At 45.2% G+C, this 22,219-nt stretch overlaps 1 protein-coding gene and 2 non-coding genes across 3 annotated transcripts; all 3 read right to left on the bottom strand.

The window, feature by feature from the left end:
* Positions 1-252: 252 nt before the first annotated feature.
* LOC126539061 (uncharacterized) lies at positions 253-17,983 on the bottom strand. The gene is made up of 4 exons (XM_050185773.3): positions 17,664-17,983; positions 13,444-13,530; positions 1,323-1,477; positions 253-719 (listed from the first exon to the last, which is right to left on the bottom strand). Exons 1-4 carry the CDS (start codon positions 17,821-17,823, stop codon positions 624-626), a joined length of 498 nt encoding a protein of 165 aa, XP_050041730.2. The 5' UTR covers positions 17,824-17,983; the 3' UTR covers positions 253-623.
* TRNAA-UGC (transfer RNA alanine (anticodon UGC)) lies at positions 9,255-9,326 on the bottom strand. Its single transcript has one exon. It is a non-coding gene; the product is annotated as a tRNA-Ala (tRNA).
* A 4,046-nt stretch (positions 17,984-22,029) lies between the features above and the next one.
* On the bottom strand, positions 22,030-22,101 carry TRNAA-UGC (transfer RNA alanine (anticodon UGC)). The gene has a single exon. It is a non-coding gene; the product is annotated as a tRNA-Ala (tRNA).
* Between the last annotated feature and the right edge of the window lie 118 nt (positions 22,102-22,219).

Here is a 22,219-nt window from a genome sequence, read left to right on the forward strand (position 1 = left end):
GCGGAGAAAATTGAGATCCTTATCTTTGCATTTTTTTTTTCGTGACCGAATTGCTGCGCCGATGGCGGTACCAGGTGACTCGATAAACTTCGTGTCATATTCGGACACTTATGTCTCGCGCAGGCGAAGTGCTGGAAAGGTTTCATGGTTGTCTTTCGTTTATTTTCGGGTACAATAGCTAATCCCTTTTTGTTCAGTAATAAAAAAGGTTATGGGATGTATGTGGCATGTGATATGTGATGCACTTCCATGTCACCCATGTGAAAAGAGGTAGCCGGCACCGAATGTTGGTGCCAACGTCTCCTTATTTATTCATATCTTTAAAAACAAGCAAGCAGCCTCGTCCAGACGTCGCCAAAGCCGGCGACGCCTCCGGAAGGTAGTGCGAGAATTTCACGACGGGGTCGCCCCCAGTCCTCCCCCTTTTCGGTTGTTAAGCTTCAGCTGTACGCAACATTGACCTAATTCTGGGTACACTGGTAGTGCGACCTATCAGTGTAGATTTCACTTTGTGTTTTCTTTAATGTCCCTATAAGAAGCCGTCGAGGTTGCCCGCAGAGATGGTTATTTCCCTCAGGCATTGACCTGTTCGGCGTGTCCAGCCGCAGTTTCTTGTGCCCCTGCTACTTCTCTGGAGCCGGAGCTTGGTACATAGTGTAGTACGGTACGTGGCCACCTTTCCTGAACGGCAGAGTTTGGTACAGCAAGCTTTCCGATTCCTGCGAAGAAAACGGGAGCATTACTGAGTCACGCTAACGCAAATGATCACGTCGTAGCAGAGAATTAAGTTTCTCCCATATGCAAATGGAATAATTCAGGGCACGGTATGTAATTATAGCCAGATACGGGACAGGTTGTAATCTCTTCGTACACCCATTTGTCCTTTTATCGATTTGAACTTTTGGCTATATGTAAAGTTTGATTACTGTCTTCAGGCAAAAAGTTAAGCAGCTCATTTGGTCTACTGTGGCAAGCAGACTTCCAGATGGGTTGTCTGCCGAAAGTCTGCCCTTATTGGGCGAAAAACGTGAAAGGTCATACTTTCACCGCGAGTTCAGGGCAGAAAAGATCTCCAGACATTAAAATAAAAATGCCGATAGCTTTTCTATAGGCTGCTTATATAATTGTGAGGGCTAAAGGACGCTAACGTGTCCTTACGGTAAATTTCAAAAGCAACGCATGCATAACAAAATAGGGCGCCCAAATAATTATTTCATGGCAATTAACTCTTCTTCTCTACATATGCGAACGTTCTACAAAACTCTCCTCCAACCCTAGACTTCGCTTGCTTCGTCACAGATATTAGCGTACTACGTACGTACCCTCTTTCGGTTTTCCCTGAGGCATCTCCACAGAGCAACCAAGCAGCAGAGCAGGACGATGAAAACAATCAGACCGACGGCCACCCCGATGCCTATGGCGGCGCCTCTGGTGAGCTTGTGGACGAACCCGAACGGATTCAACGCACTCGCGGTCCCTGCAGTCGGAAAAGAAAGCGTCAGGCGCTGTGGTTCATCGACTTGGAATTCGAAGGCAGCCTGTCCGTTGGAGAATGGTGAAGCGGAAAAGAAAGAGGGAAAGAAGGAAAGGCGGGGAGGTTAACTAGACCTTGTCTAGTTTGCAGCCCTACACGTGGGGAGCGGTAGTGAAAGAGAGAGAGAAGTGATAAGTCTAGACCAGTCTTACAGCTAGGGAAGTGAGCAGAAATCTGACAAAGACGAAGACATGACAAAAGCAAGATAAATCGCTGTGCTTGAAACATTTTTTTTTTTTTTTTTGCCGGTAGACCGGTTTTAAACTGATCCCAGTAACAAAACGAGAAAACATGCGTATAGATATGCTGCTTCTGATGCCATCACTATCGCGCATTGACAGTGGTTTCTAAAAACAAGTCGGCTCTTTTTTCGGGCAAGGGTACAGATGCACAGCTTACACATTTTCTACCCCCACGTGCTTCTTGCCTTTCTTTTTTTCGGCAACTTCGTCCCATTCCTTGCAGTGTAGCATATAGGCGGAGATATGTGGACTAAGGACACTGCGTCTCAATGCGTACTTTTCTCTATGACGACTCAAAATTATGAGAAACGTGGGAATGTAAGCACGACAAGCTCAAAAGGGGAAAAAAAAGAAAAATCCCCGTTGTAAGGTCGTATGAGCTATAGATGAACCATCATTTAATGACATTTCTTTTTTTGACAGCATTATCGATGCCTGTGGAAGAGACTGTGGAAGAGTCTAGCGCCCAGCTGACACCTGAACATAATTGATCAATGTGGGGAAGGAGGTGCTGGCGCATGGACTCTTTTTCTTTATAATGTTTGGCTCTTGGAGTTCTACGCATGCAGATATATAGAGAGAGATTAATTTACTGTCAGGTTTGACGTCACAAATCTGCTGCTGTGAGCGGAAAAGTGCGCTATATAAGACGTCGAACCAGTTTTGATCTTCCGGGATTTCTTAAGCTAAATACTTAAGTAGATTCCTTACCACCCTCAGTATTTTTTTTTTTCATTTTTGAGTTCGCTTCTGTAAACATATGTTACGCTCTTGAGACTTTTGCGTTAAGTTAACGAGATTTATTGCTGTTCGAATCAGTAATTTACTATAGGATAGCAGCACTAAATGAACGCGGCATCACGCTCTATGCACAGTTTAAATCGTTTTCTTGGGCAGGTTAAGTGAGATTCGGAAATAGGGCTTATCATTTAAGAGACGAAGAAAGGAAGATGCCATTTCCACAATTTCAAGAGTGCAGGATAATTATATCCTAGTCGGAAATGAGTGCTAAAATTTTCGCAGTTTAACGCTGTAGTGTCACAATCAAAGTGCGCTATTTAAATCGTTGTAATCAGGAATGTAAATGATATACGGAGATATTTGATACAGATACAGTCGATGAGTCAAGCATTATATTAGTGTTTTGTTTTCGTGATAAAATTGGAATATTCAGATTTGTGTGCCGAAAAATAAAAAAGTCGCGCTTAGCCCGAAAGGCGAAGCATCTATTGCGATAGCAAATTAGTAGACAGCTTCAGTAGGATTAGGATAGTATTAGTATACTATCCTAATAATTAGGGTAGCAAATTAGTAGTATAGTAGCTTTATCGGCCGTATAAACTTGTAAACATTCGCTTACTAACTAAATTAACAAGCGTGGTATCGCGCACACAAGCGAACACGAACACATCTCACTCGATGACCGCAGAAACTCGCTGTCAAAACGCTGGAGTAAGGAAACGCGGCAGCAGCAGCGAGCGAATGGACCTTCGTGCTGCCTCGCTTCAACGTGAACTAAGCGACGAAAACACAGCGCACACGAAGCTATCAGCACCCGGCGCACTCTGTCCCCATCGCAGATCGCTTTTATGATAGGGCCCAAGCGGCCGCGCCAGCGCCGAAGTAGAACGTCCGCCCTTCCCCTGGTGCTTTGCGCGCGACGGAAGACGGCGCGCTTCCTCCGCGCTTTCCTCCCTTGCACGATCGAGATTGAGCCGCCCTCCTCGGCTCACCCTGGCTACGGCGCGCGGCGACGATGTTGTCGCCCTTGGAATTCATACAGAACATCACGGCGACGGCGATGGCAGAAATGCGCCTGGAGTGTCCATATAATGAATATCGCAATAATACTGATTTGCACACATTTGGCTTTCAAGTTAAGCACGGCCATACGTAGCGCCGTCGTCAGTTTCTGCGTTGCTCCCGCACAAGCAGCTCTTCGCTGTCAGAAATTAACGCCAGACAATTCGAAGTTTCACCAAGGTCGCGAAGTGACATAAAACGCTTTCCTATTTTTGTTTTATTTTTCATTTTCCGAGTACTAATCGGAAAATTTCGTGATGTCACGGGTCTATTCTACCGCACCTGTCCCTGAGAAGCCCCCCATCTCAAGCTATATTCGAGACAGTCGCGATGTTTCGGAGCTCTAACTGCTGAGACCGATCCCGTTCGCTGCTCGCTTTTGAGGCCAATCTAAAAGTGGATTCGTGAACGAAAGAGTGGGGTTACAGTGCTGCTTTGAGGGACAAGAAGCTTGCGCAATCGCTGCAAGGGTTCAATTTAGCTTATTCTCCAGCCAGATTTTTGCGAGCCAAACGAAATTGTTTGGGTTCATTAATGCAGCCCTTTCGTCAGACGGACGCGTAAGATACAGCTGCCGACGTCGCGCGCCGCATTCCAACGAACCTGCTGCATTGTACATACGCAAGCGATCGCTACTGTCTTGTGAAATACTTGTGCATTGTATGTTAAACTGCGTGGGCAACCAAGGTCATTTCACTGCGCCGGTATAGGTATAGTGTAGAGTCACTGCATTTGCCTGCGGTTTGCGAACGAGCGGTTTGCTTTTGATATATAGTAGCTAATGCCATCTATATTCGCATATTTAGCTATATCTTAACCGAGTCTGTAGACGCAGTTGGCAACCATGTAAGGAGGACAATGGCGGCTTAACGTAGCAGTTGCTGTTCCTTGGTCTGTTATAATTGTGTTGAATTCTGGGGTTTTCAGTGCCAAAGCCGCGATTTGATTATGAGGCACGCCGTATAGTGGGGGACTCCGGGTTGATTTTGACCACCAGGGTATACTAACGTGCCCCCAATGCACGGGACACGGGCATTCTTGCGTTTCACCCCCGTCGAAATGCGGCCGCCGCGGCCGGGATTTGATCCCGCGACCTCGTGCTTAGCGGTGCAACGGCACGGTGACCGCTAAGCCGCCGCGGCCGGTCGTAGTCTGCTATAATCGTGCGCATCTGGTCCAGTCAGTCTTTCAAGACACGGCACGGCCCTCGTGACTTTAGTTTTGGACACGCGGCCGCAACGTCAGATGCTGTGCGAAAGGTTGACGAAAGGCGACTCTCAGTGACTGTATTAGACGTGACAGTTTCTCCTTTTCATTTTTGTTTACGTTAAATAAAGGTCCTGCACCTCGAGCGCTTGGAGGAAAAAAAAGAAAACCAACATACTGCCAATCCTTGAGGCGCCTTAAATAGTTTACTGTAATAGCCATTTCTACGTGCCACTTTCCGGTATCGCTCCCCATTTTGTGTATCTATCCGTGACACAGAAAGTGGTGACACGGGAGCTGAACGTCGCGACGTTTTAGCACTTGCTGCGGCTCGTGGTAGTGAAAAAGGGGGAGGGGCGGGGAACTGGAGGCTATAAAGAGAGCATGGACATGAATCACGGATGTCGCTAATGAGGGACTATCATCTCCTTGGCCTGCGGTGTACGACACTCGACGAATGTTTGTACCCCAGTGGCTGTGCGTCTCGACGCGATCAGGCGCTTCGCTCTCTTCTTACTTTCCTAAAGGATACTAACGTTTGTAGCATATTTCTATTTTTTTAACTGACAATACCTTAGACTTCATTCTATTGTCACGTTCTGTAGTAGCGTGACTTGCAGTGACCGGCCTTATTGTGTGCGACCTGTGCTGTGTGTGTTCTACTTCATGCTTGAGATTTGTGATCTTCCTTTTTATTTTCTCTTTCGTCCCGTTCTTCCTATCTTCCATTTCTGTGTTTCTGTCTCCACCTTTCTGAAGACTAGGCAGGTGTTGTGCCCCTTCCGGTGGCAGTTGCCAGCCTGCTCCTCGATTTCTCTTTCGTGTCATGTGTATATATGTTTTCAAATCTAATAATAATAATAATAATAATAATAATAATAATAGTGTCACCGAGAACGCGTTTTCTTCGGTTTCACAGGCTGCTCACTCCAAGTGCTATGCGGCTGCAGCTGGGGCATTTCTTGCAAGTTTAGTATTTACAGCGACCGACACTCTTAGAAGAATATTCGTAATCAGGCACAGTGACTGCCTCATTCGCCAACCCGTTTTATTTGTTGCAAACCTTATACAAGCCTCTTAGCAGCACGAGAGACGCGTAATCGAAGTGGATATGCAGCAAACGCTACAACTACACCTTGCCCAACCTTGGTGTTCTGTTTTTCTGCATGATGGTTTTTGGTAGGGCGTTATTGTCGCGATGTACAATTTCTTTGACGACGCCGAGTTAAATCCGGCGCCGCGTTCCTGAAAGCAATAGCTGTGGACAATCGGTTCGACAAATACAATGCGCAACATTCTGTATTCCTGCAAAAAAAAAAAAAAAAAAAAGAACTCTTACGCGCTCGCTGCTTCAATTCGTGTCCTTGCGACGACGGCTGTAAAGAGCGACGCAAGGCGCTCGCGCAGTCCCGTGACGTTGCAGCTCTTCTACGTTGGCTGTTGCTGTGGTGACGCGTGATGGCGCACTGCGATGACGTACATATGTCGTGTTTCGTGTATTCGGCCGCGTTCCAGTGATCGTGTTTTGAAACATTGCGCAGCGTGAAAGTGATTGACGCATATGCTGCGAGCATTTTAGCGACATAGAGAGAGAGAGAGAGAGAGCGATGAACCAAAGAAAAGGCGGTCGGTAGGTTATAACCAGAACGAAAATTCGGTTTGCTAATCTGCACTGGAAAGGTGAGGGGATGGGGGGCGGGGACGTAGAAAAGAATGAAATGGAGAGGGAGAAACAGAGCACGTACACACATTCACTGCTGTTCATAGAACAGGGTAACAGTTAACGCTTGTCAGTGCTAGTCTTTGTATACACACTCTAAAACAAAAGTACACCGTTTGGGTTGTATTTTGCCACACAACAATAAACGTCAGCTGTCTTGCACGCATTTCCTTTCTTTAACGCTGAGAGCCCGGTACTTCCCAGTAACGAACGGCATGCGCGTTATCAGCATGACATAGCATTCCCGACAGGAAAGTAGCGGGCGCGGCGTTTTCAAGAAAGGAAACGCAAGCAAGGCAGACGACGATTATCATTGTGTGGCAGATATACACCCCAAAGGTTGTAACTTTGTCTAAGAGTGTACACTGCATCGAGGACAGTCACACAAAGCTTGTTCAAATGTCTCCTCGAAAACGGGAGTCATCACAGGCAGCGTTGTCAGCCGTCCCAATACCGACAAAGCAGGGTGTATACCGTAGCGTAGGCGAAGTCTGGTGTGACGCAAAAGGTGGGGCGAACATAGTCCGGGCAGCGCAATCGGTTGTTTTGAGTGATGTCACGTACCACGCAAGAGTGACGGACTGTAACTGACGATGCGCGTGCTGTGTTATGTGCTCTCTGTCTCTCTCCTCCCCATCTTTCATCCCCCCATCCCGCTCCCACGTTAGGGTAGCAAACCGGTTGAGCTAAACTGGTTAACCTCCCTGCCTCTCCTTCTCCACTTTTTCCTTCCTTCCTTCCTTCCTCTTTGTGTGTGCTCAAGGCTCCCGGCGATTCATGCGTGTCATGCTATACCTGGCCCGACTGCCATGCAATCTAACGGGAACACTCCCGAGCAAGTGTCAGTAATTGTGACGTCACCGCTTTCGTCACGCCGAGCTTATCGATGGAAATTTCGGGCTTGCTAACACGTCATAAAGCAGAGTGTACAGGCCTTGTGATACGTATGTGACGCACAGAGAGCGTGATGCATCGCGCCATCACCGGAAGTATTCTATAGCTGCATCTGAGCGTGACAACGGCATTAATTACTGTCCGTTAATTATCCTTATTTTGACAACGAGCTTGTCGATCTATGGTTATCGAATTTGTCCAGTTACTAGTTGGTCGTTACTAAAAATGCTTTGAAAAATGCCATCTGTGTTTCTTTAGGTGGAACGGATAGCGCTGCACCGCCTTTTTAGGTACATTTTTGGAAGAGGCGAAAATTTATTGCGTATGAAGTCCATGTGGTTAAATAAAGAGCTTCACTAACTAACCTCTTAGGTATTCTCTTTCGGGTGACCATAGTTAATTATTGCAGAATGAATCTGAGCGTTGGTTTGCTTAGCACAAATCGTAAGGTTATAGAACTACTGTCAAGATATATCCTGCCTTAAATGTACGCTATAACATCACTTCGCGTTCCACTCGACAGTTTTTCAAAAGCGTGCCTTTTTGGAAAACTTCGGGACGACCTTAACTGAAACGGCAATGCAGTGTTAGCAGATTTTGAGGGCGGATACGTCGAAAGGCCTGTAGGCGTCGCAGCCTTCGACATTTGGATGACTTCGCTGGTACACTCGACTTCAATTTCAGAATGAGAAATTGTGTCCTAAAGTGAGTAAATAAAATAGATACTTATCGACTCTAATAACTAGCCACCTGGACACTGCGATTTGTCATGCAAGTAATATCTGTCTCTTTTGTAATCCACTTGAAAAGACCGAATCGCATATAAACACTGTACGATATGTAAAAAAAAAAAAAGGAGAGTTTAAAGCCGAGAAATAAGGGGGCCACCTGCTGCATAGCGGTGAGTTGCTAACCTTATGCTAGGAACTGCCTCGCCTGTTTCTTGTTTCTTTTCTTTAAATTTTACGGGCGAGGATGGTTCAGCGAAAGTTCAAGTGGAACATACAAAATATTAACAATTATTGTTGTCACATTAAATGTACGCTCAGTAGTGCATGCGTACATCGAATACGAAATCGACATAACTGCTAAGTGCTATTACAATTAACAGACTTTCTACAATCGCCTGTACCATACGTCACAAATTTACTAATTGAGGTGGATTACTCGAAGAAATGTTTCTCTTCACCGATCGCCATGCTTCCTCCCCTTAACGATTTAAAATAATTTAAAATTGGTAAATAAATAAATACATAACGTTATCAAGTAGGGGAGAAAGGAAAATAAATTAGAACACTTGTTGCATAAAACTCTATATTTTGTGTCGTTCCATTTCGTCTTTCATTATCTTCATATATCACTAATTGCGCTAAGCAGGGCTGGTCCGAATGCTAAAGGTGGTGTTTGAGCCGGTGTCGAAGGGATGAAAGCAAAAAAAAAAAAAAAAAAGAGAGAAGGAAAGAAATGACGTTTTGAGAAGTGGAATAGCCATGTGGCGTTGTGCCCTTGCTAGCTGCAGCTGCTTCTGTCACAAGTTTCGGGGTGGAATTTTGAATGTTTTTGGCAAACTTCGTGGAAGTTAAAGATTTCAATTTTCAACCAAAGCGAATATTTTAGCCAGGAACAACTAGCCTTTATTTCTTTATCGTCCTAGCGGTCACAGAAAACGAGCAAAACCACTGGAGTTGTGCTGCAAAGCAGACTCCAGCGGATCCCGCCCTCTCGCAGGTGCTGCCGTTCGCTTCACCTTGTTCACCCCTCGTTAACCGAGCACAGTCTTGAAAGGCCCCGGGTTATGTCATTTCCTCTGCCTTACAAAAAAAAAAAAAAAATGTTGAGAAGAAAAAAAAATTCGTGGAGGTGCCGGGGATCGAACCCGGGGCCTTTCACATGCAAAGCGAACGCTCTACCACTGAGCTACACCCCCGCACGGATACCGCCTTTCCGTACGCACATGTGACCCGGATCGCAGCCCCTGCTTGTCTTGCAGGTACAGTGGCTAGTACTTGTAGGGGATTCTCGGCTCGCATTTGCGTCGGCAGTACCATTGCCTCCTCTATGTTTTTATAGAGGAGGCACTGGCAGTACCATACGCGATACCGCCCGCAGTCGCACGTCGTTTCATGTACTGAAACACACTATATTATAGTAACTGGAACGCCAGTGCATTTATCTGCTAAGTTCGGGAATTTATATCTCAAAATTGGTGTCGTCCTGAGAATTCGTTCCAAGTGGATCCGCCTTGCGAAGTCCCCTGCTAGAATTTGTAAATTGCAGTATGGTTCATAAGATAATTAACCAGAAAGTTAATTCGTGAATTCTTGTTAATTAGTCGATTTTGCAATTCAACTTTTTGTGCAAGTAGTGTCCGCCGCTTCTAGTAGACCGGCTCGTTAACTAGAATTGAGCCATCTGCCACAGGCAACCTTTAAAAAAGTTTGAAAGTGTTCGCTGAAACACCCTGTATATCAGCAGGTAAGAGGGGTCAGCTGGAACACTCCCCCCCCCCCCCCCCCCCCCCCCGCTTGCCGACGCTCCCCCTAGTTACGTCCCTGGTTCTGGAGAATGTAAGACACAAATTTCGTTGAGATACGTGCTCCTAAAAAAAAAAGAAGACGAAATTCAAGTTGCCCTTTAAGAAATACATATGCAATCAAAATTAATGTGCAGTCATCCAGCACGGCGTAGGCCAGCTGCAGCTGCAAGGCTATGTATATATCGTCAGCACCGCCTCCCTGACCACTTGACAGCAGAACAAAACACAGCTGCGCGCGCCTCCTTTATATATATATATATATATATATATATATATTTTTTTTTTTCAGTTTTGTTCACGGTAAGAGCGAAGAATTGCGCACAAAATGCTTACCCGAGCTTATATGCAATCGCTTATCTGAGCTTATGTTCGGCGCTCAGAAAGGTGGTTCCGAGCAGGACATAAACGCAAGCTCCTGTCATAACGATTATGCATCGCTTAAAGACGCACGGACGTACGCGCGCGCACGTGTACGCATTATCAATACGCAAGCTCCAACACCTGAATGCAATTGTCTTACTGAAAGCATTACGCATGGGGAATGCGTTGATATATGCAAGTCTGATATAGGGAACGGATATCCATTACGCGTGCACCGAAAAAAAAAAATAAGCGTACTCCGAGCTCATCGGTACTTGCGAAAATGTTCCGCTTACTGTAGTCGGTGACAACCTGAGAATAACTATGCACGTGACGTCAACGACAAAAGTTTACGGGCCGAGTGATCTCGGAAAACGTTCGATTTCCGAGCAGCCGAGAGGTAACAGCTAGTAGTCGGTAAAACCGAACATTCCAATGTTGTTCACATATATTGGTAGAGGCTGTAAATGTGAATACTAGGCTGCGTCGTGAGGTTGCACAGATATTTAGCTTTTTCTCGGATTTCGTGTTCCGTAAAAATTTGTGGTCCAACTCAAATACCATTTGCATACGTGAGCCTCCGATTAGGTTTGTCTACTTCCGTGACGTGAACCGGCATTGCGTGTTTAAAACGGCGTCTTCCTCCGTGCAGATCGGCCTTTGTGTCACTGGTTTTAGGTTGGAACCTCTCGGCCGTGAAGGGCGGGTGTCGATGGAGCTTTTTCTTGATTTGTCATCGAGTATAAGTGGAACCTATGTGAACTGCACGTCTTTGAGCGTTGGCTCTTCATTCGTTTGAGCGTCTTGCCAATGAGACCGTGTCGAACAAATTTGCCAAAATGTTCCGCTTAATACGACGAGATTAATATAATCGCACGAAGCTCCCCGGAAATATGAAGGAATGCATATCTTCCTTCCCATAGTGTAGGGTAGCGAACCGGACGCTCGTCGAATTGACTTCTTTTTTGTTTTTGTGTTTGCTTGCTTGTTTGTTTACATGTCCCAGTTATATGCTGAAGGTAGCATCTCACTGGACCACGGGCTCGCCGAAAAATAAGAGAGCTGAATTCATTCGTAATTCAGACGCACAAACTGAGATTGACGAGTGTACCGAGAAGTAGAATTGCACTCCTCAAAGGTGAAAATGTAATATCGCGTGGTAGATTGGCACGTTGACGCATGCATCCTGTATTTTAATGTCAACTCGCGGCACTGTGCTTTTCGTCACATGCGACGAGACAGCGGTCTAGGTCAAATTAGCGTCAATTTTAACGTGTGCCTGCGGTGACAGTGGGCTCAAATCGCTTTCAGTTCCGACCCTATACCCGGGTTGAACCTGACTATAACGAACAAGCTTATGCGCTAAAGATAGTTAGATGTATCGGGTACGGAAGCTCGCCTAGAAGGTAAGTAAACGAACGTTTGTGACGCGTTCGTTATATACGGATGTCACAAGCAGAGAAAAAAAGCCAGGAAGGAATACGCTTAGTAGTATGTAAATTTTCACTTTTCCTTAAAGTGTTCCCTATAGGATCACTGAGAATAGCGTTCTCGGTGCGCGGTATTCTGTAGACCTGCTCCAGATCGCTTCCCCCAATGCCGGCACAGTAATTAGACAATGTGCATGCTCTATCGAAAAATACCAATATGCCGCTTATCCAATAATTAATCCCACATAGACATATGGGGGTCCCATATGAAAACCCGTATGTTCTCATGTATGCGCCAAGTTCCATATGAATATATGAACATATAGCAATACTTCATAAAAATCGGTATGTTCCTATATACCATATAGGACATGTTCCCATATGTAGCAGGGGGCAAGTCCCATGTGGTTATACAAGCGCGTGGTGACCCCACATATCCCCTATGGGTCATGTTCTTGTGTAACATATGAAACAAATTACATGTGATTATGTGAACTTTTTGGGACACCATATAACTTCCGGTATGTTTCCATTGTCATTGTCGTATGTCATTTTTATGCGGGATTTTCATAGGTTCATTTAAGACTTGCCCCATATTTTATGTGGGGGCACAATCGATTATATATTGTATTATTTAATACGGGAATTATGGGCTTTTTTCGATGGGGTTATAGTGTACAAACGGTCGCACGAGGATATGAGTTTTCAAAAGATAAAGGTAAACGAGAGCGATCGCAGCCAAGCCATCCAAGCGGACACCTGTCACTTCGTGACGGATATAGCAACAGCCGTTTTTTTTTTTTAATTTTATTCGACGAAGCGGCGTCCCGTGTACACAAAGGACGTTCTGGCAGCTCTCGCAAAACCCGCTCTTGTAAACAGGAGAGTCGACATGCTTTGTATGTTCCATGCTTGTATGGGAGACTAAGGCATCGGTAGCCGTCGAATGAAAAGAGAGAAAATCGGAAGGACACGGAGCTTTAAAGTGGCGCAAAAGAGACTCCACTGAGCCAGCTCAGACTGATATTGTAGCCTTTCGAAAATTTGTTTTCGTTCGTTCCGCTCTAAGCGGTTAATTGCGAGAGGAGAAAACGAAAGTACGAACTTTGTTTTTGAATTTCGCGCCGAACACTAATTCACCTGCGCTGCAGTGTAGTGGTTCCACTTGTTTAACAAGACGCCTTTTTATGCATTTGAGCCACAATAATAACTGTAACGACAGTGTAGTTGGTCGCAACCCTTGGAATGAATATATCGAAATTAGTGTCATCCTCATAATTTGTTCGAAGTATAACTTGCCCTGCGAACTCGGCGTCTATATTTCGTAAAACGCAATATGTGCCGTGTAGCAACTAATTCAAAAGTTAATAATAATAAAGTTAATAAAGTGTAATTTTGTTAATAAGTCGGATACATACATTTCGATTTCCCATACAAGTAATGTAAGCCTCTTCGAAGAACCTAGCTCAAGGGTTAGAATTGTGCCTCGCGCCACAGACCATTTTTCAATCTTGTATTCAGTTTAAAAAGAAAACACCTTTGCATTCACCTTTCATTCACTAAAACGTAGTGGCCGTGACGTGTTTCTGGCTCCGAAATCATTTCCGGCGCATGCAATGTGCGAAAACATAGCCTTTGAGATCCGCTTCTCTTACTCAGAGGCAACCGTCGCTGGGGCGTGAATTTGGACACCGACTACATTCGTGCTGTGTACTTGCCTTTCACTCCCGCGCTGATCACTGTAGTTGTGTTCTTCACTACCCCGAACACGATTTTCGGCGCTGCCACAGCCGTCGACGGGAGACCTGCAAATGAAGGCGGTGATTTAAAGGGGGTACTGGCACAATATTTTCGACTATTCCCATAGGCTATTCCCAGACTAATCCCAGAAAAAAATCATGACGAGCCTCGGAGCGGCGTTAATAATTTGTTATAGCAGCTTTTCTGCAGCCAGCTTCGGTTTCGTCTCCAGAAGGATACTGTGTCGTGACGTCAGTATGACGTCACAGTATGTGTCGTGAGCTGGAGATTGGCGACCTCTTGACACTCGCTCCGGCTCGCTCGGTCGCCTCGTATTCTGCGACTCACTGTGAGGGCCTATGTTGTGTCAAAACCTCCCAATGACCTGCTCCCACGCAGGGCATCGCATGCTGGTCTTGGCGTAACGGCACAGTTTCCTCCTGGGAAACGAATTCATGAAAAGGCAACGCTGTTTGACGTCAGGAACTGAGGAGCCACCTCTGTCCCGTCTGCTTTGAAACGGTTCGAGACCACGTCGGACGTTTTCTCCGCGCGCTCTAACACCCAGCGGTGTTAGAGCACAGTTCAGTGTCGCCGCTGAATTGTGCATATAATTCCTTCACTTGCGTGATTAAAAGCAGTAGCAAACCACAGTGATGCGCCGAGACGCACATGCAAGAACGAAGCGACGCGTGGCGGCCGTGACGTATTCTGAGCTCCTGCAATCACTTCTGGTGTTTGCCGCACAATAAAGCATGGCCTTCGAGACCGGCTTATGCTTCCTGAGGTAGCCATTTCCGGGGGTGCCTGTTCATTTCGTCACCACTCCATTACGCCAGGCTGCTTGGCGGTTCAACTGCGGCATTAAAAATTCAAGTACAATATTTCTCTGCACCGAATGAACTCAGATTTTGCCAGCTCGCTGTGGGATATGTAAGGTTTAACAAACTTGCATAATTTAAGCTCGAAAGTCACTATTTTCTCTAGGATTCAGAGCTTTGAGACCGTCATTCAACGCAAAAGGAAAATTGTAGAAAATTTCATGTCATTAACCTTTTAAGTGCTAGATAATTGACGCGTCACATTCCGCAAAGGCTGAGCGCAGTGGCGTCAAAAGTACTTCCTTCCCCAGGCCCCATTTGTCATAGTTTAATTGAAATTAGACACCCAAAGGTCCCGGATGCACCGATGCACCGAGTTATTAAAATGACGAGTATGGGAGACCGCTTATGCGGCGTACCAGGTGACCTTATGTTAATATTAACGCAGTTTTTTTAGACGCCTGTGGCATATAGCGCATATCTCAGCATCGAGCTGAATTAATCGATCAGGTGATCATTACTTGCAAAACATATCGAGTACACTTCACTAATTAATAGATTTTTTTAAAGTAGATATTGAAACTTACGAGTTGCAGCCAGTGATTTCACAAGCCACATTCATTCTTTTAAATGTCTAACTTGCACCATTTGAAAGATAAGCGCAGTCAAAGTTTCGGTAGAAAGAATTAAAAATGTTCCAATTAGTTTTTCAGCAAAACGCTTTTTTCGTTGACGGTTAAAAAATAATTGGAACACCAGTGCATTTCGACTCACACTGTGGAAACTATTGTCTCGAAATTTGTGTCATAGTCCGAATTCGTTCCAAGTGGATACACACGCCTTACAGCAGCAATTCGCAAATTGTAACATGTACCACAAAGCAAATAGCTAGAAAAAGTTAGCGATGGTTTACTTATTTGATTATGCATTTCGATTTCTCGCCCGAGTAATGTCCGCCTCGTTTAAGTAATCCAGCACAAGCAGTGGGCTATCCGCCACCGTCGATTCTTTTTTTTTTTGTTTGTTTATATAGTTTTGTAGAAACACCGGAAACACATACTGTACTCTACTGCAAGTGTGAGCTATCTCTTCTCTTGCCTTTTTTTTTTTCTCGCTCTCTGTCGTGCAGGGTAGCCAACTTGATGTCGGCCTGGTTAATATTTATGTGAAGCGAGGCTTTCAATGAAGTGATTACTGAAATGCTATACACAACTAAATGCGGTGCGTACAATTGCGTTTATTTACATCATGTGCGACTTGTAATCCCATGCAACCTTTATGCCCATGCGCCGCTTGAATCATGACTTTAACCTCATTGTGTTCTTGCCTCACCCCTTTTTCGATCGACATTTTTCAGTTTTTGTGACATTCAGGTATGCTTCCTGTATTCCTTGATTACACAATGCCTCTATGACTGCTGGTATCTCTACTGAATCGAATGCCTTTTCGTCATCTATGAAAGCCATATAGAGAGGTTGGTCGTTTTACAATAGAATTGACCTCATTATGACAATGGAAGTGCGATACGTGTCAAAGAGCCGTTCTACACGGCGCCACGGTTTCACGAAATCCACCAGGAATTGCTTTAAAATAGATAAAGGTAACATAACTAAATGATTTCTTTTGTGTTGATTTTACGACAGAGTCGTGCATTTGAAAATTGATTAATGTAGTGATTAGACAAGTAATTATGAAAATCAGAATAATCAACTTTTTAACCAAAAGAACTATAGTGCGGCTGATTCCAGTGCAAGATTTGGAACTCGTCGAAGAGACCTTCACCGTTTCCAGAAATGATATTTAGTGGTGATGCTTACCAGGAGCATTTTGAAACTTAAATGATATTACGCGACAAAAAAAAAAAAAAAAAAAAAAAAAGACGACACGGACGTGAGAGAAGACGACACACCTGTCGTCTGGTGTGTCGTCTTGTGTGTCGTCTTCTCTCACGTCCGTGTCGTTTCTCTTTCTTTTTTTTTTTTTGTCGCGCAATATCATTTAAGTAATGGATTACCAACTTGCCCGGAATGCTGCTCTCCTTTTGAAACAGCGATTTAGAGTAACTACGCACCCAGAAATATCCAGAAAAAGATAACTCTCAGTGAGAGGTAGTAACTGCATGCTGCAGTTACTAGAAGAGAGAATGATAGCAAGAAAACTCTTTATTGCAAGTATTGAAAATTAAAACTATGCTGGTAGAGGATATCTGCTGTCTTATAAGTAGGCGCCAACATGCGTCTCTGCGTAGGGAAGAGGGTCAGGGACAGAGAGGTGCTAGCATTAAGGAGAAGGGCGGGGAAAGGACAAAAAAAAAAAACTTCGCGCAGGAACTCCTCTGGCAATTGTCTAAGTATGCGTAAGCATTGTGCCACTTGCTCATCTCCGCGCAGCCCGGTGTCATTATCAATGTTATGAAACTTCAGAAGAACTTCAGTTTGGTTATAGTTGGTGTTTACTGCATATCATATGGACCGCAAATAAAGACGGAGACAGCGGAAACAACCGCCCGTGTCGTTTTTGTGTGCTCTTCCGCTGTCCCCGTCTTCATTTGCGGTCAATATGATATGTTATGAAACTTGGTCCGACCATGTATAAACTACAGCGCTGCGGCGACACCAACTGCTGCTGACGGCGGCGCAAGGTGAACTGATGAGACAAGCAAACTACTGCAGGTGGCAGCGCCAAGTGCGATGATGAAGTTTCGATCAGTATGAACCGTTATCGCTCTATAGCGCCGTATCCATTCGCGTGGAACAGTTATCAACTGTGAGCAACTGCACAACGGCGGTGGCTGCGTACGGCGCAGCCTTCGGGGGCCCCTGTCTTGAAAGCGATCTGCCATGGGGACGTGATGCGCCTAGTGCTGATAGCTTCGTGCGCGTTGTGTTCTCGCCGCTTAGTTTGCGTTGAAGCGAGAGGCAGCACGAAGGTCAATTCGCTCGCTGCTGCGGTTCCTATCTTGAAAGCAATCGTCTTACGTTACGGATGGACGGACGGACGTTTTTCCTCCTTGAGTATATAGGCTTAGAAAATGCTTACGCATTCAAAAAGCAAATGCTAGAAAATATATGATCATGGTATGTAGAGAACGAGAAGAAAGGGGGTTAACTGAGGGGACCGAGGTGAGACAAATGTGATGATATTGCTGTAAACAGGCTATAGAGCTTGTCAATTAGGCGAATGTCTTCGACTGGCGTGACTTTTCATTTGGGAATGCAATGTTATGTAGTCTTTGGGAGTGAAACTTCACACGTAAACGTATTTTCTTTGCTGTCAAGGTCCTTACAGAGGCCGATTGTCTACGCACTCCTCCTTGATGTACTTTTTTCCTCGAAATATTTCAGGAACCGTGTTAGTTAATTATCTAAGAGACTTACTGACAACAGTTTCGGCAACGGGAGTGACGACGTAGTCTCTCGTTGCTGTCAGGACAGCTGCTGGTGCCGAGGCCACGGTACGTGTGAGCGCATTATCCGTCAGAGGCGATGCTGCGTCCTTCACTGCCTCCAGAGCGCTTCTCGCTAATGCGAACACCATCCCTATAAGCAGCTCGGTATTCCCCCGTCGCCACTTCGCCAAGCAAGTCCAAGACGCAAAAATTGGAAACCGAACTTCTTCGCTTCGCTCGAACTACGAACGCGAACAAATTTCGTGGTCCCCCCAACTCGAAACGGCGAAGAAACGTCGGTACAGACGCAAACGGTTCCTCTTTGTCCTCTGGTTTTTTGTTTTTTTTTCCCCCTCGAGAATCGGTTTTCTCGTTCAACTGGGCGATCGATCGATCACGGAAAGCCGTCATGGTCAAGCGGCATTGTTTGAAAGCGCGCTCGCTTGAACAATGGCAGCACGTTTTTTTAAGGAAAACAAAACAAGAAGCGCAAAGGTAAGTATGAGGAGTGTCGTAGCAGCTCTGTAGGCGGGGCCTGCAACCATAGCACGTCTGCGTGCGTCACCCGACGGATGCGATATTTAGCAATTCATTTCGTTTGCTCACTACCCGAGCCTTACATAAGCGTTCCTGGTATGGCGTATAACACCTGCAGGGAGTACACACAATTTTCAACGTTCTCGTGATCGAGCGACTTCGGCTCTTAACACGGCCATAGAGAAGTGGTCGTCGTAGTCATTGCACATGACCGTAATTATCGCCAATTTAAGTTCATGCACCTTAAGAATTAGAAGGCTCTTTTCCAGAGAAATGGGCCTGTGTACACCCTGTGCTGTGTGAGTCGAGCGTTCAGGGTCTCATACGGTAAAGATCGGTATACGGTACTCTCATGAGCCCGGCCTTTTGCAGCGGAGTGTAAGAATAGTTCTGAGCTTTTTTTGTACTCTCGATGGGAAATGTGCGACGCACAAAAAAAGGAAGAAAGAAAGGGTGTGCGTGTTTATGTGCTCGAGGGGAAGAACATCATACAATCATATATATATATTTTTGCGATGTTTATTCCCTTTGCGATTATGGTCATTACGAAAGCCAATCTACGCCCTCCTTCGGCCGAAAGCTAGAATTGCTCTGCAATATGCGTGCGAATAAATTGCAAATTGTGAATAATGATGCGAGAAGCGCTTGGCCATTAAGTCTACTCTGTTTATCTCCTGTAACTACAACCGTTATGCAACCTCTGTAACGACTGTTCTTTTTCTTTAATATTCAGCTAGCTACTTACAAAGAAAACAAGTCTTATCTATGCACACATGAGCTTTGCGCGATCGTTTAATTAGGACAGTGACAATACGTTTGATAAACTCGAGGAGGTCAAAGAAAATGTAATAAAAAACTGCAGTGGAGAAGGCGTCCTATAGTGGGAAAGCGAAACCGGATCACTGCCATCTTACGAGGGACACGAAAATAAATAAATAAACAAATAAAAATTCACAGGGTCTCTTATGTTATTTCTAAGACGACTTGAAAGCGAAAGCCCAAGTGCCGATGCATTGAAGACGCACACATGGCGCGTACACATCCCGCTTAATTCGCTTCGTCTACTTCGCTTAGTCATCCCTCTTAATTCGCTTACTCATCCTCTTAATTTCGCTTAGTCGCCCACCTTAATTCGCTCAGTGATCTCTCTTAATTCCAAAGGTCGGGGGCTCGACTCCCAGCCAAGGTCGTGGGTTCGAGTACCTTAAGTAAATGTATATTGATGAACTGCACGTGCCTTAACTAACTTCGCCTTAGTTACCACCAAAGACCGAGGGTTCGACGCCGACCAAAGGTCGGAGGTTCGAGTCCCTTATAGCTCTATCTTAATTAACTCCGTCTGAATTCGCCTTCATTAAGACCAAAGGTCATGCGTTTGACTCCCACCAAAGGTCGAGGGTTCGTAGCGTTTTTGTACCTTTCGTGTCGTCGACGCGTTTTCGCTCAAGGTCGACTAACCGATGAGACATAATAAGGCCTTCGCCTTAATAAATAAATAAAAGGTTAGCGTGTAGTGGAGAAATGAGAGAGAAAAGAGAACACTTGTCGCACAAACGCTGTACTTTGTAACGGTCCATTTCATTTCTCAGAGGGACCACTGCCCACCGCCAAGCTGTAGACGGCTACAGGTTCAAAGGAGCGAACCAACCTAATCTAGACACCTCGCCGGAAATATCGGTGGGGTTGCCTTTAATATGTGCACACATTTTTTTATTAATAAACGTCTCTCTCTCTCTCTCTCTCTCTCTCTCTCTCTCTCTCTCTCTCTCTCTCTTTCATTTCTCATTTTCATATCATCCGAGAATCTGATACGAGTGATAAAGGTGGCGTTCGAGCCAATGATGAAGTGATAAAAAAAATCGAAAAATGAACATATTGAGAAGTCATATCACTGTACAGCGTAGCGCCCTTTCTGAACTGCCTCTCTAAAATGTTGTCATCCTGTGTATTCTTTTTTGTAAGTGAAGTGTTGAAGAGCTGGATCTGCGGTTATATAGCACGTTTCGTCTCCCATAAATTTAGTGAACCAAACATTAAGAAAAAAACAAAAAACGAAAGCTCCATGCTAGAAGTTATCCACCGAAAATAACCCATGCAGTGAAAGTTCATGTGGAAAGATATATTCAACCGGAAAGAGTATAAAACAAATAAATGTATTACGCAAGACGACTTAAAAACATGCCTTGGCAGATAGGAAAGGGTTTATTGCTTACTAAAATTCGTTTCGTTGTTACCATTATCGACCCGTCATCAACCAGACAAGGAATGGCATGGAATCGTTATCTTAGCCGATCCCGCACTAGTTTCAACATATTCCCGCGCTGTGTGTTAACGCGATAGCGTGAACAGTCCCGTGTCGCAGAAACAGCCGTATATATTTAGGTGTGTGTACAGCCCCGCATTGCTATGTGACATGCGGTATATGCGGGTCATATTGCCACACCATTCTATCACTAAAGTTGCTCACGCCTTGTCTTACATTCTTGACAAAGTCATTCCTCGGAATTGTGAGAATGACAGCCCCGTAACAAATGACATGGAACAAAACACCGACAGCGCATGCCTTTTATGTTAAATCTTCTCAGACTTATATGTTAGAAGCGTGAAACAATAACAGAAGCCTGAAAATTATGTATTTTTTGGCTAGGCTGTGCACTATCTCCGGCATCGGTCCACGCTAGAGGCGGCGTTTCTACCAGAAAGCTTACCTTTAAGAAAGCGTGCCTTCGTGTATAGCATTCGCTGCCAGCGTTGCCCGGTAAACATTTCGGCTACGTAAGCTACAAGTGCCGGGAGGCGTGAGAAACAATCAGGGATCTTTGAATGCTACGACGAATGCTATAGTGCCGTTGTCAGATGGGAAGAGGACTTGGAACCCGGAGGTGCCACGTCCCAGATCTTACATGTACTCATCAACCCACTATCATTCAGTACATGACCCCGGCGCACCTCCTCTACCCGGGTTGGCTAGGCGGGGGGCTTTGGTTCGGGCCAACGGTCCTTTCCGGACAAGGGGTTCGTGCTGTCCATACAGTAGCACGAACTGGGCTACTGCGTCCACCACACAAACGGCTGTGTCGCTCTTACAGGACTTGAGCCCGACCGATCCTCCAAAACCTTACACGGTTAACTTAACCGCCCATTCACACGGTGCGCCGTAGAAATAATGCTCTACGGGCGCCATTATATAGCAAGTTTCGGGCTGGAACTTTGAAAGTCATTGCAAAATTTCATTCAGGAACAACAAGCTTTTGTCTTTTTTAATTTTTTTTAATTTTTATTTGGAAAATTGAAAATCCCTGCCTGTGTACTGCACTGCCAACTTGATAAAGGGGGCAGCACCTCTGTCAAGCTTACGAGCTTTTTAGTCCTGTATCCTTCTCTGTCCAAGAGAAAAATAAAGACTGAATTGAATTATCTTAGCGCTTATAGCAAACAAGTAAAAGCGCTTGAGCTGTGTGCAGGGTACAGCCGGCGCGGCTCTCGCACTGGCAGGAACGGGTTTCGCTGCTCACTAAACATCGTATTCGTGCCATAGAAAACAAACCCGCGTCGCTAACACCAGCGTGCCAATGCTAACACGTTTGTTTTCGACGTTTGTTTTCGATGCAAAGGCGAGACCCGAACGTGCGTCGCGCAGATTTGGGCACCGTAGTTTACGTACACGGATGAGAGTTGAATACGAAGCAGTCCTCTTCTTCGTCCTTTGTTCTTTCGCGCTCTTTTCACAAGTATGCTATTTGCGTAACTGCAACTAATTTGCATATTAACATTCACAGCGTCAAAAAAAATTCGGCTGCAAGAAAGTAAAAAATGCGTGGAGGTGCCGGGGATCGAACCCGGGGCCTTTCACATGCAAAGCGAACGCTCTACCACTGAGCTACACCCCCGAAGATGCTTGGTGAGTCATAAAAAGCTTACATAAATATTAGCTCCATATTTTTGTCCATATATGATCAATAAGTAATTTTTTATTAATAATGCTTAGATTTTTACAATAACCTTTGC

Source organism: Dermacentor andersoni, chromosome 11 (genome assembly GCF_023375885.2).
Source record: "Dermacentor andersoni chromosome 11, qqDerAnde1_hic_scaffold, whole genome shotgun sequence".
Taxonomy (NCBI): domain Eukaryota; kingdom Metazoa; phylum Arthropoda; class Arachnida; order Ixodida; family Ixodidae; genus Dermacentor; species Dermacentor andersoni.

Coding starts and splice junctions, on each gene's coding strand:
- LOC126539061 (XM_050185773.3), bottom strand. CDS start 17,823: ATGGTGTTCGCATTAGCGAGAAGCGCTCTGGAGGCAGTGAAGGACGCA. Junction 1,478..13,443: donor GATCAGCGCGGGAGTGAAAG/GCAAGTACACAG, acceptor TTCCGACTGCAG/GGACCGCGAGTGCGTTGAAT. Junction 720..1,322: donor TCAGGGAAAACCGAAAGAGG/GTACGTACGTAG, acceptor TTTTCTTCGCAG/GAATCGGAAAGCTTGCTGTA.